Source organism: Schistocerca serialis, chromosome 9 (genome assembly GCF_023864345.2).
Source record: "Schistocerca serialis cubense isolate TAMUIC-IGC-003099 chromosome 9, iqSchSeri2.2, whole genome shotgun sequence".
In the NCBI taxonomy this organism is placed as follows: Eukaryota; Metazoa; Arthropoda; class Insecta; order Orthoptera; family Acrididae; genus Schistocerca; species Schistocerca serialis.
Genome location: NC_064646.1, coordinates 393,916,010 through 393,930,154, shown reverse-complemented (window position 1 = coordinate 393,930,154; position 14,145 = coordinate 393,916,010). Strand labels below are relative to the sequence as shown.

The window sequence follows — 14,145 nt, the reverse complement described above, 5'->3', positions numbered from 1 at the left end:
ACCTAACTAACCTAAGGACATCACATACATCCATACCCGAGGCAGGATTCGAACCTGCGACCGTAGCGGTCGCGCGGTTCCAGACTGATGCGCCTAGAATCGCTTGGCCATAGGAAAAGAGAGGTTTTTAGAGAGAAGCCACCACTCTGAATGACCTCGAGGAGCATGCTGTTAGGCCAGGTGACTCTCTTCGTTTCATGTTATTTAGAGCCTTGCTAAATTCATGAAAAGACGTTGGGACTGCCATACTATATTGTGTTGGATGTTGTGTGAGATGTTCGTGAAAGTCTTCAGCAGCACGGCTTAAGAGTGAGCTCAAATGCTCTTTCCAGCGATTCAAGATTTTCTGACTGTTAGTTAGAACGATGGTGCTATCGGCGGCTTTCGGAGTTCCTAATGAAGAACGAACAACCCCATGTGCTTCTTTTATTCTAGCATAAAAATTCCCCAAGACACTGGAATCTCACAGACTTTGGAGTTCCTTGGATTTTTGTTGCCACTAGTTGCTCTTGATTGTTCCTATTTTAGTCTGACATTTCTGTTTCAGCTCTTGAAAGTGTGCTTTCTTTCCCACGGAGGTTAGATCTAGAGCCAGAGATAGGTAAGCATCCCGCTTAACACTTACGAGGTTCTTAATCACTTCACTGTTGTCATCAAACCAGTCATTCTTCTTTCTTGGATTAAAAACAATGACATCGGCTCCAGTCTTCCTCTGATGTTGGCGTTTAAAGTGGACTGCCTCGATAGCTGACTGATCAGCGCTATAGAATGCCATGCAGAGGGGCCCGGGTTCGATTCCCTCCTGGGTCGGATATTTTCTCCGGTCAGGGACTGGGCGTTGTGATGTCTTCATTATCATATCATCACCATCGACACGCAAGTCGCCAAAGTGGCGTCACCTCAAAAGACTTGCACCAGGCGATCGGTCTACCTGACGGGAGGCCCCAGCCACACGACATTTCATTTCATGTGTTGTGTTAACTGGGGCATTGCTAAGTCGATCCAAAAGTGTGTCTTGCAAGTGAAAGTGAACAGTTTCGTTCTGCAGGCCGTTGATCGTCGGGCATGGAACCTGAGATGGCTAATCAGCAGTTTGTGATTAGTCCAGCAATCAAGGATGTTTCGATCTCTTCTTGTGATCAGGACGTCTTTCTTGTCACGCCCCCGAGTGATGACATAGACAGTGAAATGCCAGTGTTTGCAGCGTGGATGCATCCATCTTACCGATTAGGTAAGCGGAACTGCGTGTTGGTGACAAAAAGATCGTACTCAACACAGAGACCTAGAAACACCAGACCATTTGCATTGCAATTTCCAACACCTTGATTATCCATGATGATGTTTCCTGCAAAGCGATTCTTTCTTCCGACTCTAACACTGAAGTCGCCTAGTAGCTGTCTCCAGCGAGGGGAATCCGAAGAGTCGTAATTCCTTTATTGGCAGCGGTAGAGGTTAACCGATGTTGTCTCAGCTTTTTTTTTTTTTTTACCGCAAATCCTACAGCGTGGGTGCGTGGTTCTGCTGCGTCCTTGCCTTTCCAAAATATGGTGTACAATAAGCTAGCCTCACTGATATGTCCTTCGCTTGATAATCTGGTTTCACTTCAGGCAGCAACGTCTATATCTTTTCTTCAGTTGGAACCTTGACGAGATGTCAGTTGATGATAGAACTGATTCCTTGTATCCTCATCACTGCCTAAAGTGTTATCGTTGGCAGATACAAGGGTGACAAAGCTATCCCCGACGAGGGGAATTCGAAAAGTCGTAATTCTTTCATTGACAGCAATAGGGGTTAATCGAAGTTACATCGCTATCTTTGTTTTTACTGCAAATCGTACAGCAGGGGTGCATGGTTCTCCTGCATCCTTTCCTTTCCGAAAGATGGTGTACCCTCAGCTAGCGTCACTGATATGTACTTCGCTTGATAATCTGGTTTCACTTAAAGCAGCAACGTCTATATCTAATCTAGCTAGCTCGTGGTGTGTTACAATTTCAGTCCAGAAGAATCCTGACATTCCATGTTCCAGTAGTCATAGTCATATTGCTGTTTCTTGGTTTTCTTCCGCAAATGAGAAGTTTCCTTCTGAGTGCGGATTCCCAGCCAGTTACAAATGTGACTACCGATATTTAGCCCACCTTTTCTAGTGCCTTCCCCATTCAGGGTGGGCAGCGGGTTAACCTAAAAAGGCCTGCCCAGTCGCACATGCAGGACCGGATCCCTCAGCATTCTCTAGAGTTGTCAGTAAGGCGACCATTACACACCTGCCGCCAGCGTGCGGTTCAGACTAGTAGCTTCCAGCCTCACTCAAGCCTGATACCACCGCCCTTATCCCGTCGCCACTGGACTTTTAGAAAGATGACAGGAGAAATTTCCAATCACTTGATTTTGTGTAACGTGATTCTACATCTACATCCATACTCCGCAAGCCACCTGACGGTGTGTGGCGGGGGGTACCTTGAGTACCTCTATCGGTTCTCCCTTCTATTTCAAAAAAATGGTTCAAATGGCTCTGAGCACTATGGGACTCAACATCTGAGGTCATCACTACTTAAACCTAACTAACCTAAGGACATCACACACATCCATGCCCGAGGCAGGATTCGAACCTGCGACAGTAGCAGTCACGCGGTTCCGGACTGAAGTGCCTAAAACCGCCGGTCCTTCTATTTCAGTATCGTATTGTTGGTGGAAAGAAAGATTATCGGTATGCCTCTGTGTGGGCTCTAAACTATTTTTATCTTCATTGTCTCTTCGCGAGATTTAAGTAGGAGGGAGCAATATACTGCTTGACTCCTCGGTGAAGGTACGTTCTCGAAACTTCAACAGAAGCCCGTACCGAGCTACTGAGCGTCTCTCTTGCAGAGTCTTCCACTGGAGTTTATCTATCATCTCCGTAACGCTTTCGCGATTACTAAATGATCCTGTAACGAAGCGCGCTGCTCTCTGTTGGATCTTCTCTATCTCTTCTATCAACCCTATCTGGTACGGATCCCACACTGGTGAGCAGTATTCAAGCAGTGGGCGAACAAGTGTACTGTAACCTACTTCCTTTCTCTTCGGACTGCATTTCCTTAAGATTCTTCCAATGAATCTCAGTACGCATCTGCTTTACCGACGATTAATTTTATATCGTCATTCCATTTTAAATCACTCCTAATGCCTATCCCCAGGTAATTTATGGAATTAACTGCTTCCAGTTGCTGACCTGCTATATTGTAGCTAAATGATAAAGGATCTTTCTTTCTTTGTATTCGCAGCACATTACACTTGTCTACACTGAGAGTCAATTGCCATTCCCTGCACCATGCGTCAATTCGTTGCAGATCCTCCTGCATTTCAGTACAATTTTCCATTGTTACAACCTCTCGATATACTACAGCATCATCCGCAAAAAGCCTCAGTGAACTTCCTATGTTATCCGCAAGGTAAAAATAAAATAAAATAAAATGGTTCTGAGCGCTATGGTACTTAACATCTGAGGTCATCAGTCCCCTAGACTTAGAACTACTTAAACCTAACCAACCTAAGGACATCACACATATCCATGCCCGAGGCAGGATACGAACCTATGACCGTAGCGGTCGCGCGGTTCCAGACTGAAGCGCCTAGAACTGCTCGGCCACACCGGCCGGCTCCACAAGGTCATTTATATATATTTTGAATAGCACAACAGGTCGCGAGGAAGTAACCCACTCACTACGATACTGGAGTCATACATCACGGCACATGGGTATCAGACTTGTGATTTCAGACACAAGAACTGCAACGAACTGCCGTGAGCTCAAAGACAGTAGAGCAGCGCCTGTACAGCCAGTTCGTCGGGCGTGACCCCTTCCGCCTACGCGACTGTTGAGAATCTCAGTACTAAAATCTTTCTCTTCCAGCCGCTTCGCCGTTAGGTTTTAGGATGTTGGGGAAAAGGATTATGGGAAGGGATGCGGAAAATGATGGGGCGTTATAGGACACACTTTGTCTGGTTCATCCGCTGAGACATTTCCTGCTTGCTAGCGCTGTCAATAGCTACGCTACCACCAACGTAGCCCTCAGCTTCACATTAACACGCAGATCTCTCCGCCCAGACGTACAGAGCTAAGTTAAGGCGGTGTCCCCTGGAGAGGCGATATTTTTGTGGTAAACAGGCACTTTTAATATGTAGCATATCAGTTTCTGAAGAGCCCACGGGAAACTGATGAGCATGTTCCAGGCGTGATGACTAAAAATCCCTTCTTTGGTACTTTTTTTTTGAGTCATCAGGCTTCTGACTGGTTTGTTGTGGTCCGCCACGAATTCCTCTCCTGTGCCCACCTCTTTATTGCAGAGTAGCACTTGCAAACTTGATTTCTCTGACTCACTCCAGGCTAATGCCGCTATGGTTCCTTTGAAAGGGCACAACCGACTTCCTTCCCCGCCCTTCCCTAATCCGATGAGACCAATGACCTCGCTGTCTGCTCTCCTCCCCCAAACAACCCCCAACTTGCAAACTACGTCCTCAATTATTTGCTGAAAGTAGTCCAGTCTCTGTGTTCCTTTTCAGTTTTGTCCTCTACAGCTCCCTGTAGTACCATGGAAGTCATTCCCCGATGTTCCAACAGATGTCCTATCATCCTGCTCCTCCTCCTTGTCAGAGTTTTCCACATATTTCTTTCCTCTCCGATTCTGCGCGGAATCTACTCATTCCTCACCTTATAAGTCCATCTAATTTTAAACATTCGTCTGTAGCACCACATCTCAGATGCTTCGATTCTCTTCTGTTCCGGTTTTCCCACAGTCCGTGTTTCATTGCCATACAATGCTGTGCTCCATACGTACATTCTCAGAAATTTCGTTCTCAAATTACGGCCTATGTTTGATACTAGTAGACTTCTCTTGGCGAGGATGTCCATTTTGCCATTGATAGTCTGCTTTTGATGTCCTCCTTGCTCATCCGTCATTGGTTATTATGCTGCCTAGGTAGTAGAATTCCTTAACTTCATCTACTTCGTCACCATCAATCCTGATGTCAAGTATCTCGCTATTCTCATTTCCATTACATCTCATTAATTTCGTCTTTCTTCGTTTTATTCTCAATCCATATCCTGTGCTCGTTAGACTATTCATTCCATTCAGCAGATCATGTAACTGTTCTTCACTTTCACTCAGGATAGCAATGTCATCAGCGAATCGTATCATTGATATCCTTTCACCCTGACTTTTAATTTTACTCATGAACCTTTCTTTTATTTTCATCATTGCCTCATCGACGTACAGTTTGAACAGTAGGAATGAAAGACTACATCTCTATCTTACACCCTTCTTAGTCTGAGCACTTCGTTCTTGCTCGTCCACTCTTATTAACCCCTCTTGGCTCTAGTACATATTGTATACCATGCGTATTTCCTTACAGCTTACCCCTATTTTTCTCAGAATTTCGAACATCTTGCACCATTTGACATTGTCGAACGCTTTTTCCAGATCGACTAATCCTACGAACTTGTCTTGATTTTTCTTTTGGCTTGCTTTTACCTTTCCTAAAGCCAAGCTGATCGCCATCTAATACATCCTCTATGTTCCTTTCCATTCTTCTGTATGCCATTCTTGTCAGCAACTTGCATGCATGAGTTATTAAGCTGACTGTGCGATAATTCCCACACTTGCAAGCTCTTGCAGTCTTCGGAATTGCGCCAATGATATTTTTGCGAAAGTCAGATGTATGTCGCCGGGTTCATACATTCTACACACCAACACGGATAGTCGTTTTGTTGCCCCTTTCCCCAATGATTTTACAAATTCTGATGGTGTGTTACCTGTCTCTCCTGCCTTATTTGAATTTAAGTCCTCCAAAGCTCTCTTAAATTCTGATGCTAATACTATATCCCTTATCTCTTGTAGATCGACTCCTGTTTCTTCTCCTGTCCCATCAAACAAACCTTCTCCCTAATAGAGTCCTTCAATGTACTCATTCCACCTATCCGATCTCTCCTCTCCGTTTATTTGGCATATTATGGCTTAAAGAAAAGCTCCTCCCAAAGATTTAATTGTGCTGTAGTAGGAAAGAAATTACGTACATGCTGCCAGGTTATTAGTGTGTGTCTTTACGACGAACAGCAAAGGGTACCCAAAGATTTTTTGGCGATATAGTGCACATATTACAAAGATATTTGTAGTGAAGAACGCACTGGACGAACGGGAGACTATGGCAAAATTCAATGTGGGTGTACGCTGGATCAGATCGTTGTTGACCCTGGAAGCGAAGAAACATTAAGAGATTTCTATTCGCCCATTTAGCAACATATGTTTCATTCGTTTTATTTGATTTCTTCTTATCCAAATATTTCTATAAAGTATATGTTTCTGCTTATTTTTCTTCCTTGTAACCGTAATACAAGAGCGATGAGTGCGTTTCTGATTCTCACATTTCTCATTAGTACTTGACGGTCCATTTGTAAATACATGAACATTTCTGAAATGTGAAAAACGTTAGTCATTGAATTACATGTCGTGCCGCGTAATTATCTCTTCTCTTTCAGTACACAGTGACCTTAAGTTGTTAAGTTTGGGGTCTTGTACACGTCAAAACTATCTTGAAACAATTACCCAACTAAATGGGTTGATCTCTCAATATCCACTTTAGCTACCATCCAGCATTTATGGAATCACCAATCTGCCACCACTGTTGGCATCGCGAATGCATCCATTCAGTAAACGTAGGCCCAAACCCCAAGGTCGGTGTTGTACAGACTGTCGAGGACAAGTTAGGATCTATGGCGTACCAAAGTAACCAAAGCTGCGGAGACGTCATCTGACAGAGATCTGCATGACATCCGCAGTACCTGCCATCTTATGAGCTCTGGATGGTTGATGGCGTTTTCCTACAGCAGCTGAACACCGTATATTTCGGGTTCTTCATTCTCTGAAGCTGCGACATGGCAGTGGGACTCTGGAACATATGGAGATCTGTATCAAGGCCAAACTAAACCACAAAGGAGGAAATTCGGTGGGGCACCACTCGCTGATACTCTTTCGAAATCTAACACTTGCTTCACTAAATGACTTTCTAAGTATTTGAAGACAATCACCTCCTTACGCCACGCCTCCTTAAGCTAGACTCTTCATTCGCCACTTCATGTTTTGTCTGAATACTAGTCAACAGTCGAAGCGGTTGACGCTAACTCTACCTCGCTTCCCTCCACTTACAAAACCTCTAATTCCCTATTAATGATGAGCTAGTAGTAATTATTGAGCTACTTTATGATTAGCAATTTAAGACAGTTTTTTTTGGCTTTACAGGTGACATACAGAATCAACAACGCGTACTGGTTTCTGGCTCCCATTGTCAGGAACATAATGGCTGCAATATCTAAGAACGTTTCTACCAGCGAGAGAGTTATTCCCCTTCCTATATGGCTGCCGTTCGACCTTCGATCCTCACCCGTCTATGAGATAGTGTACAGCCTAGAAATGGCTTCCGGATTGGCTGTTTCAGAGACTACTGTGCTCGTGGATGGCACTCTGATAGCACTGATACTGCAGGTGGTCGCCGAACTGGCTGTCCTGAATGACCATCTCGCTGACGGCGCAACTGTCACTCTAAAGCATTCACCAAGTGAGGTCACCATCACTGAAGGTAAAGTCCAGGACTCAAATGTCCAGGTACCGCTGAAGCCATCGTCGTTCTTCGCCGAAGGAGCCATTTACGATCTCTTGCACAGTGGGAATTCGAAAAGTTCGGAAAGTGAAACGTACCAACAGCTAGTTAGCAATATTCAGCACTACCAAACCATTGTAAGGTAAGCCAATAATATCAATGTAACGATTCGATATTTTCAATAAATTCATCCATGGAAATATGAAAATCAAAGAAATAAGTTCATTAAAGCAGTTATTGCGGTATTATCATATTCTGAAATTTGTATCCTGTCACCCTTGCTGAGCAAATATATCTTCCTACCTTTCTTAATATTCCTTGTAGGACCCGTCGTCATAGATGCTGTCACAGCCTTTATCATCACTGATAGCTTCCTCAGCGTTAACTGATTCGATAAGTTCAGGTCTGTTTGTGGCCAGGAGCTCTAAGACGTTACCCTCACGAGCTGGTTCTCTATCTGCTCAAGACATCCAGAACAATGCCACACGATTCCTTGTCTCTGGCACCAGTTTTGATGGCATAACAGTCCCAATCTATACGTGGCAAGTTGAAGTCAATCGCTATTACAACGGAATGATCAGAAAAATTACTAATGATATTCTCCAAGCTGTGTCTGAAGCGCGGTATAACTACAGATCCTTACCCAGGGGGTCTATAAAAGCATCCGATCACCATTTTTGACCGTTCTTTGATCCTCAATTTCACCCAGATTAATTCACATTCGGAATTCGTGATAACGTCGCTAGATTTTATCGAATTTCTTACTGCAATAAACACGCCGTCACCATTGGCGACTAACCTATCCTTACGATAAACATTTCAGTGTGAACTTAGGATTTCGTTGTCAATGACGTCTGGCTTCAACTAGCTTTCCGTTCGCAATAATATCTGTGCATTATAGCTTTCAATAAGCGATACTAATTCTGGGACCTTTCCTTGGATGCTCCTGCAGTTTACTAAAATCATATTAATCTTTTCCATCTCTGATGTGCGAGGACCAAGATTCTCTGAGGTCACTGTGGCTGATTTCACAGGCAAATCGTGTTTACTCCCAAGGGAGGGGTCCTCTAACCTAAAAAAGCCCCATGTGCACGCCACATGTACTCCGCTGCCCTAGTAGCTGCTTCCTGCGTGTAGTGTGCACGCCTGACCTATAAAGGGGAACCCTACAATAACGGAGGTCGAGAAATTCGCGTCCGACACCGCATCAGGCCCCTCCCGCCGGAGTTTCGAGTCCTCCTTGGAGCATGGGTGTGTGTGTTGTCCTTAGCATAAGTTAGTTTAAGTAGTGTGTAAGTCTACGGACCGATGAGCTAAGCAGTTTGGTCCCTTAGGAATTCACACACATTTTGAACATCCGACACAGTTGCAGAGCCGTCTGAGCCTCTAGTTTAGACCTTCCACTCTACTCCAAACCAGAGGACCGCGATCAACGATGCTACAAACAGGCAGCTTAGCCTGCACCCCATGTGCCGTGCTAGTTGCCTGCACCAAATCAGACATCCGCGGAAAAGAGCTGAGGATGGCCTCAGAACCCAAGATGCAGGTGTCATTCGTAGCGACATGTGCCACTACATGCAGCCGGTTGCACCCAGTGCGCTCGACAGCCGCCGGCAGGGCCTCCTCCACATCACGGATGAGACTTCCCGGAAACATACCGAATGCACACTGGAATTCTTTCTCACCTTGCCTGCTATCTCCGTGAGGGGCTCCATCACCCGCCTAACATTGGAGGTCCCAATGACTAGCATAACCACCCTCTGTATTTGTCCGGACTGGGCAGGAAACTCGACTGCTGGCACAACAGAAGAGGCATCCCGTGATGGCTCACATTATCATCAACACTGGGAAGCACCTCGTACCTGTTGCTAAGACGTAGGGAGCCAGCTACACTGCCTGCTCCCTATTTCGCCTTACGCCCAGTGACACGCAAACCCACCACTGTCTGCCATCCACTCTTGAGTGAGGACAGACCGGTTAGGTGTGGCCGTGCGGTTCTAGGCCCTTCAGTCTGGGACTGCGTGACCGCTACGGTCGCAGGTTCGAATCCTGCCTCGGGCATGGATGTGTGTGATGACCTTAGGTCAGTTAGGTTTAAGTAGTTCTAAGTTCTAGGGGACTGATGACCACAGATGTTGTCCCATAGTGCTCAGAGCCATTTGAACCATTTGAACTAGACCGGTCAGATGTTGTGTGACGTCCGGGCCATCAGGGGATTCCAGTGACACCAAAGGTATCGCAGATCTCGTCACTGGCGCCCCGACATCACCCCAACTTTGAGCATTAGCTAGAAGCTTGTCGACGGTAGCCAACGCAGCTCCCAGCTGTTCACTGACAGCAGCCAATTCTCCCTTGTGTCCGCTCACAACAAGCACAATCCCTAGCCATATCGTCCTGCGAAACGGCTCTGGACAGTCGGACAGCCAGGTAGGTGGACATACAGACAACAATGTGGTCCTATAAGGGTTTCGTTTTTACCGATTGTGATATGGAACCATAAAAACGTAACGCGCTGTCGTAATTTTCGTCCTCAAACGTTTATTATTCTGTGAACCACCACTGAAGGCTCAAACAGCCTACTAAGCAATTTCTGCAATCAAGTCTACAGCAAATTTTCTCAGTACCAGTAATGTTAGACCACATGACTATGAATTATCTACACGAAAGGTTTCTGAAAGAATTAATATATATGTAAGGTTTAATAAATTTTTAGGAGAATGTGTTGACGAATGCAATTTACAATCAGCTAATAAATTGACTATAACGAAACGGAACGGAAAAGTCCAGATCTTAAAACTGTTTCAATAGCTAGGACACTGTAACTCAAAATTTATCATCAGTGGCGTGAAGGCGTCTCCGTAAAAATAGTGAGACGAACGCAACAAAATAAAATCCAAGAAAAATTTATTTCACGCAGCAACCAGTGCCCAACTTATCAAGTGAGAGATAGTGAGAGAGACCTTAGCACGCAAGTTTGCATGTGTAGAAGACTTTAAGAACTCGTTACAAATTGTAAATAAGCTATATGTAGGAAAAGGATCAATTATATCCGACACTGACATACTGACAGTGTTAAAACTGGAAGTAACTAAATAAATTGGCTAATAGTAAACGGGGTGAATTTTACAATTAGAAATGACACAAATACTGGTCACAGACTTACCGGCGTATGTCAGAGAAGATCGCAAAACAGTACCATGGTGGTCAAAGTAAAAAATCAAATTAATAACTATCCAGACGTCACTTGTTCCGCAGAACAAGAGAAAGGTGTTACAGCAGGCTCTCCGCGGATGGGTAGTATTTACAGGATATTGAAGGATAAATTGCCTGCAGATCAGAGTGAAAATTCGAGTGCTGGTGAGAACGGATACAGTTATACGTAGTGTGCTACAGAGATAAATAGTTATTACTACTTACATAGCTCAGGAATCACAAAGATGTGCGAACTTTTATGACAGCTGAAAGGATTCCAGTATCTGTAGCGAATGATCAGGCCGTAGTGGAAGATCAGTTGACATTATAGATTTGTTAATCGGTTTTCAAAAAGGAGGGGGTTATTTGCGGTACGAAATGAGTCGTAACACCACAAAAGATAAAATTAAACGGAGGGATTCTAGCGAGAAGGACGTAAGAGACTACAGGAAAAATACTTTGGCATAACAAATGGAATAATTTTTGCAACGTCGAATGTAAGACGTATGGATTCTAAGGATATTAATTTGTTAATTTATCATAGCCCAGTTTCTTGATGACGATAGCGAACCGTTACGTATAGCATTACATGTATTTGACTATTGATGATAATCTACTTATTTTCTTTCTATGTTTCTTTCTGAATTAAGTTTACAATGTCTAAAAACTACTTTCTATTTTCTTCTCTGTTCTAAAGATAAATAAATAAACGTTTAATTAAAGAATGATAATGTAAACACAACCATCATTAAAATAATATCAGGAAGCAAAGGGCTTTTCTTTTATTGATGCGGCCTAATTTATTCCTAGATACACCAAACTACGAGAATGCATTACTGTGCTGTGGATAAAAACTGAGCACCAGAGGTATCAAAGTATTGATATGTAAATGAAACAATCGCGAGAGTGAGTTTTACAAGAGCTGAAAGTAATCTATCAGTCAGTGAAGTTATTAATCAAGAAGAAAGCAGAAACGAAGAATCCGAAATATTATATGAGGATCTACGAAAAGTAGAGGCTTCTTGATAACTTTGACGCTACAAATTCATTGCCGGCCGCGGTGGCCGTGCGGTTCTAGGCGCTGCAGTCCGGAACTGCGGGACTGCTGCGGTCGCAGGTTCGAATCCTGCCTCGGGTATCGATGTGTGTGATGTCCTTAGGTTAGTTATTTTTAAGTAGTTCTAAGTTCTAGGGGACTGATGACCTAAGATGTTAAGTCCCATAGTGCTCAGAGCCATTTGAACTACAAATTCATTGATAATATTTCTTGTCATTATTCGTGGATAGGGAACATTCCTCTAGAACTAATGACAGACATTTTGAGAGTTGTTGTCAAGAAACATCAGGATCCACAAATTTGTAAAATGCATTTTTCCAGTCCTGGAAGATAGTTCTCTATTGCTAAACAATGGATCAAGTCAGTTTTTCGGACGTATCCTCAGGTATGCTTTTTATTTCCTTTCAAAAACTGTTGGTGTTCCACAATAATTAGCGGCAAGTATAAAAATATAAGAAAATTCGGGTTTGAAACGTTTTGTCTGCGCAATGTATTCAGTCAGTTTACAGGAGACGGGAGACTGGATCCAAAACTGGGAAGATTGATGTAACTGAAGAAATCAACCACAGAAAGTAAGAAGAAAAATCAGAATCTGGGACATGTCGGTTTACAAAATCTGTTGATAGAGTCGTGGTTTAACTTTAAGTTTTACATTATAACACACAATGAAACGCATCGGTGAGGTTTCCCATTCTTTTTTTAGCTGCGTGAATCTCCTGCAAGAAATTCTCAGTCGTGCCACCTCCGTACTCCTCTTCTGCACCACAGTCTGCATTTGTTTCCAAGTCATCGCCACTGCTGTTGTAAGTACCGCCAGTCGGCGTAGACTAAGTGCATGGCCAGTCATAGAGTTCTAACTTTATTTCTCCACAGCTGATACAAATGTTAGCAGTCTGTTATCATTTAGAACCACCTGACGGCCTTAAAATGTTAATCTGTATCTAAATAATAAATGGATTAAGGCTCTAAACTGTTCCACGCATGGGAGCTTCAGCAGCACACACCCATTCACTCCAGTATGTTTTTTATGTCATTTTTCCACTTTCACATAAGTCTTTGTCTCGGACTTTTCTCGTCTGTTGGCATGCAGCAGAGAATTTCCTTGGTCTCTGCACAATCCCTTCATGTGCCGCCCATCTCCACTTTATTTCGGTTAGACTCATACACTGTGAGCAAAATAAAACTGGCCCAGAAAATGTGTAATGCACTGTCACATACGCAACCCCACTTGCATCACCCACATCAGGCGCACATACAGTATGTCGGGTTGAGTATCGTCATGTACATGAAGTACACAGAGTTAAAGGATCACTTTTTCAAAACCCCGTAATTCCTAACCAATGCGACACTTAAGTTCAAAATCTGACTCAAAGGTGCGTAGAACTTCCATCTGTAATGGCAAAAAACGTGGCGTCCTGCAAACTCGCTCTCTGACACGTGGACGTTTCTAACAGCTAGGTGTCGACACATGCGGAAAAAGGTCTCAGCTCAGTGTAATGTGGGTTAATTATGTCACACTGGTACAAAATTCCACGACATCTTCGCCCAACGCCGCCGTGTACGTGCCACGCGATGTGAAGGTCGGTACAACCCCCTCTTACCCACATTTCACCTGTTCTTTCGACGCCGGTTCGATGGAGATCACAATCGAGATCCCTAGCGTTGAAATCAAGCGGTTTTCTTATGAGTGGCCGAGGAAAATGTTCCAGACGCACTGCCGCTTAGAATCGACGCGAAAAGCCCGCATGGGGTGGCACAAAGGGCGTCAATGGAACCCCCCTCCCCCCCCCCCCCCCCCCGGTCCCTGGGGCGTCCATTCCCACACATTTCGCGGTCGAAAAACGACAGGTCGCAGCCGAATAGCAGCAGGAAGACGTTCTTCACAACCTTTGGCACTGCTGACACCCTCAGGCATTTAAGCCCTTCTCTGAGGACATTGTGGAACTGCACCACATCGAACTTGAGCTCAGCCGTGTGGAGCGCAGCACGACCACAATTTGTGTGTTGGAGCCACTAGGGACTGTCCAGAACAATTCGACGATATTTGAGCGTGATCTGAACCAGCTAAGAGTGCTTATGCTTTTCCGGTGCTTCTATTTTGTACACTTCCGTGGACTCGACCGAACAATAATTTGACAATAGTTCTCGGAATGCATAATTTCTACCTCACAAAATTTGATATTAAGATGAAAGGGGCTTTATTTCAGTGCAGACAGATCTGTCGCTATCAGTAGAGCTGAGGCACAAAGGATCCAGCGTACAGAATGGAGTG

General features: G+C 44.2%; 1 protein-coding gene across 1 annotated transcript in view; it reads left to right on the top strand.

Annotated features, from left to right (window-relative positions):
- The window catches only part of LOC126419644 (odorant receptor 83a-like), a 160,189-nt gene that overhangs the window by 91,767 nt on the left and 54,277 nt on the right, over nt 1–14,145 (top strand). The window contains exons 4-5 of the mRNA XM_050086833.1: nt 7,267–7,766; nt 12,577–12,676. Of these exons, the coding sequence (XP_049942790.1) occupies nt 7,267–7,766; nt 12,577–12,676 (600 nt within the window). The remainder of the gene's footprint in view (nt 1–7,266; nt 7,767–12,576; nt 12,677–14,145) is intronic.